The 3811-nt window shown below is 38.0% G+C and overlaps 1 protein-coding gene across 1 annotated transcript; it reads right to left on the bottom strand.

Moving 5' to 3' along the window:
* Positions 1-1104: 1104 nt before the first annotated feature.
* LOC127082149 (uncharacterized) lies at positions 1105-3108 on the bottom strand. Its single transcript, XM_051022371.1, has 7 exons — positions 3070-3108; positions 2953-2959; positions 2816-2871; positions 2503-2678; positions 1959-2405; positions 1568-1730; positions 1105-1242 (listed from the first exon to the last, which is right to left on the bottom strand). Exons 1-7 carry the CDS (start codon positions 3106-3108, stop codon positions 1105-1107), a joined length of 1026 nt encoding a protein of 341 aa, XP_050878328.1.
* Between the last annotated feature and the right edge of the window lie 703 nt (positions 3109-3811).

Here is a 3811-nt window from a genome sequence, read left to right as displayed (position 1 = left end):
TCAGAATTCCAACCATCTACGATGTCTCATATTGAACTCCTTCTAATAAAACAAGTATTTCAAACTCTTATGATCACTAAACACTTTAAATCTAGAACCATAGAGATAATGCCTCCAAATTTTCAACACGAACACCACCGCAACCAACTCTAAATCATGAGTAGGATAGTTTCTCTCATAAATCCTCAACTGTCGTAAAACATAAGCCACAACCTTATCATCTTGCATTAGCATACCACCTAAACCCATCAACGAAGCATCACAATACACCACAAACAATTCATTTGGTTCAGGTAAAATCAAAACTGAAGTTGTAGTCAACCTTTTCTTCAGCTCTACAAAACTGTTCTCACAACAAATATACCACACAAACAGTTTACCTTTGCAGGTCAGCTGAGTTAATGGAAGTGCCAACTTGGAAAAGCCTTCAATAAATATGCGGTAATAACCATACAAGCCCAAAAAGTTTCTAATTTCTGTCAACGACTTCAGAGTCTCCCATTGTAGAACTGCATCTACCTTGGATGGATCCACAACAATACCACCACATGAAATAACATAACCAAGAAAGCTAACCTCTTTCAACCAGAATTCACACTTCGACAACTTAACATAAAACTTTTTCTTCTTCAACACTTGCAATACAACTCGCAAATACTTAACATGTTCTTCTTCTGATTTAGAATAGATAAGAATGCCATCAATAAATACCACAATAAAATGATCAAAGTAAGTATGAAAGATATGATTCATGTCCTCCATAAATACTCAGGGTGCATTAGAAACACCGAATGGCATCACTAAATATTCATAATGTCCATATTGAGTCCTAAACACCGTCTTCTGTACATCTACATCCTTCATTCTGATCTAGTGGTAACCTGACCTCAAATCAATTTTTCTAAACACATGTGCACCCACCAACTGATCCATTAAGTCATCTATTCTCGGAAGTGGATACTTGTTCTTAATCGCCACTTTATTCAACTGTCGGTAATCCACACACAACCTCATGCTACCGTCTTTCTTCTTTACCAACAAAACTAGAGCTCCCCAAGGCGACACACTTGGTATCACAAACCTCTTTTATTATAAATCTTCTAATTATTTCTTCAACTCTGCTAACTCCCATGCAGACATCTTGTATGGTGTCATAGAAATAGGTCTGGCACCAGGGACAAGATTAATAGAAAACTCCACCTCTCTCTCTGGCGATACATCTGAAATGTCATATGGAAACACCTTTAGAAAATTCCACACTACTTGTAACTCATCAATCACCACCTGACTCTTAGAATATAACGCCACGAATCGCGTAAACATGTGAGCCTCTCTTCCAAAAGCTCCTTCAACTCTCTAGTAGACAAGAAACCAACTTCTTCCTCCTCACCAAGAGTAAGAAACCGCATGACTTGTTAAAAAAATTGATATAAACATGATTGGACTCCAACCAGTTCATCCCCAAGATAACATCAAGATTCTCCAATGGAAAGAAAATAAGATCAACGCTAAAATCTTTATTAAAGGTTAACAGAGGAAAACTCAAACAAACTAAAGTAGTAATTACCGAACCTTTAGCGGGAGTTTTGATAACCATTCCTCCACTCATTGAAGACACAACAAGGCCTAACCTTTTCACACAATTAGCATCAATAAAAGAATGAGTAGCACCAGTATCAATAATAGCAATCAAAGGTATATTATTAATATAACATACACCTCTTATCAACCTATCATCATTGGAAGTCTGAGTCCCCGTCAGAGCGAACACCTTTCCTCTAGTTGAAGCTTGCTTAGGCTTCGGGAAATGAGTGTTGATATGTCATGGTTCACCATAGTTGTAGCAAGTCACTACGTTCTCTTTGCAATCAGCAACCAGATGTCCTAACTTCCCACACTTGTAACACTTTTTCACATCACTCGTGCATTCATTGTCACGATGACCTAACTCACCTCACCTATAGCACTTAAGAGGAGTATGACCACCTCCCTCAATTGGCCTCTTACCATCATCAGCTATTTGTTTACCTTTGTCAGTTGGAGCATTATATGGCTTCCCACGATTCAGATTCTGCTTTCCTTTTCTCTCGCTCAACCCATTGTAATGAGCCGACTGAGCCTTACTATCATCCTCATAAATTCTAAAGTTGTTCACCAACTCTGGAAACCTCATGATCTGTTGGTATCTAATCACATGCTTAGTCTCAGGACACAAACCATTCTCAGATTTGATACATTTCGAGAACTCAATAGTCACCTCATTGTAATGAGGGTAGAACTTAGCAAGTTCCACAAATCTTGCAACATACTCAGTAACTGATAAGTTACCATACTTCAGTTCTAGAAACTCAATCTCCTTCTTTCCATGAACATCTTCAGGAAAGTACTTTCTCAGAAATTCCCCGCTGAACACAACCCAAGTTACAACTTCAGTTGTAGCATCCAACACCTGACGAGTGTTGATTCACTAGTTTTCAGTTTCCTCATCTAACATATGTGTACCGAACCGCACCTTCTGTGCTTCGAGAGAAATCTATCAATTTGAAAATCCTCTCAATCTCCCTGAGCCAAGTCTGTGTTCCATCAGGATCGTACCTACCCTTGAAAGTAGGCGGATTGTTCCTCTGGAACTTCCCCAAATGTCGGAACTCGTCATTCCCACCAGCATTAGGCTGATTCTACACAGCCTGAACAACAACATGTAAAGTAGCAACAATGGCAGCGTCGTTTCTTCCATCCATTTTCTGTTTCACACCATCACCAACAACAATGGTTAAAGAGACAACATTTACAATATTCAACTGTCACACCATACCGGCTCAACAACTTGGCCAGACAAACCAACCTGCTCCGATACCACTATGTAACACCCTAAAATTTTCTCGTAAATTTAAAACATTTATCAGAGTAAAGAAATCAACATGCAATTTAGGATGCTACACTACAACATACAATCAACCTGCTCAATTGAAAAGACATGTAACACTTAACAATTATAAAAATAGTAGTAATAACCACATGTCTGAATGTTAACTTTTATTAAATAGCAGCGAAACAACAATAACAAACAGTTAGCTCAACATATCCAACATCAACATAACATGTCATAATAGGAAACGTTTAAACATTATGAAAGACACAACGTTCCAAATTCCCTGGTATTACACATCACAGGAGACACTAACACAAAAATTAAATGGAAGACTTCATCTTTTCACTCACATCTGAGCTCCTACCGCAGATTATCTACATGTTACCCACATGGAGGAAACATTCAAACATAAGGGGTGAGATATCAGAATTATATAAAGGAAAGCATGATAATAAGTGAACATCAAATCATCACATGCACATCACCCATTCCACAACACAATTCCATGACTATTCACAACATAATAGCAACATAACAACCATCCAACATAATAAAAACATAATCAATCATCCATATAATAACAAATGCAACCAATGTACAATGCAATGAGACTTAACAATTGACTCAATGCATGTGGTACCAATACGTGAACACTCGGGTTCACCACTTCGATCCTCATCTCCTAAGATCAAAGTCACCAATTCGTTACCATCACCTTCGATAATGTCTCACTGATTTCATCACCTCCGAAATCAGCTACCGACACAATCCACACAATGGGATTTGAGGCTCACCAAAAGTTGACCATTTGTTCAACAACATGAATACATGCAACATATAATGCATGCAATAACAACATCATGCATAATGACCCACCTCCATAGTCAATGTACACCACCAATATTTGCCATCATGCATCAACCACATGTTATACAACTT

This window comes from Lathyrus oleraceus, chromosome 5 (assembly GCF_024323335.1).
Source record: "Lathyrus oleraceus cultivar Zhongwan6 chromosome 5, CAAS_Psat_ZW6_1.0, whole genome shotgun sequence".
NCBI lineage: Eukaryota > Viridiplantae > Streptophyta > Magnoliopsida > Fabales > Fabaceae > Lathyrus > Lathyrus oleraceus.
This window is presented reverse-complemented; position numbering and strand designations above follow the sequence as displayed.

Coding starts and splice junctions, on each gene's coding strand:
- LOC127082149 (XM_051022371.1), bottom strand. CDS start 3,108: ATGACATGTTATGTTGATGTTGGATATGTTGAGCTAACT. Junction 2,406..2,502: donor AGCACAGAAGGTGCGGTTCG/GTACACATATGT, acceptor GGTTGTGTTCAG/CGGGGAATTTCTGAGAAAGT. Junction 1,731..1,958: donor ACTCCTCTTAAGTGCTATAG/GTGAGGTGAGTT, acceptor CAATGATGATAG/GTTGATAAGAGGTGTATGTT.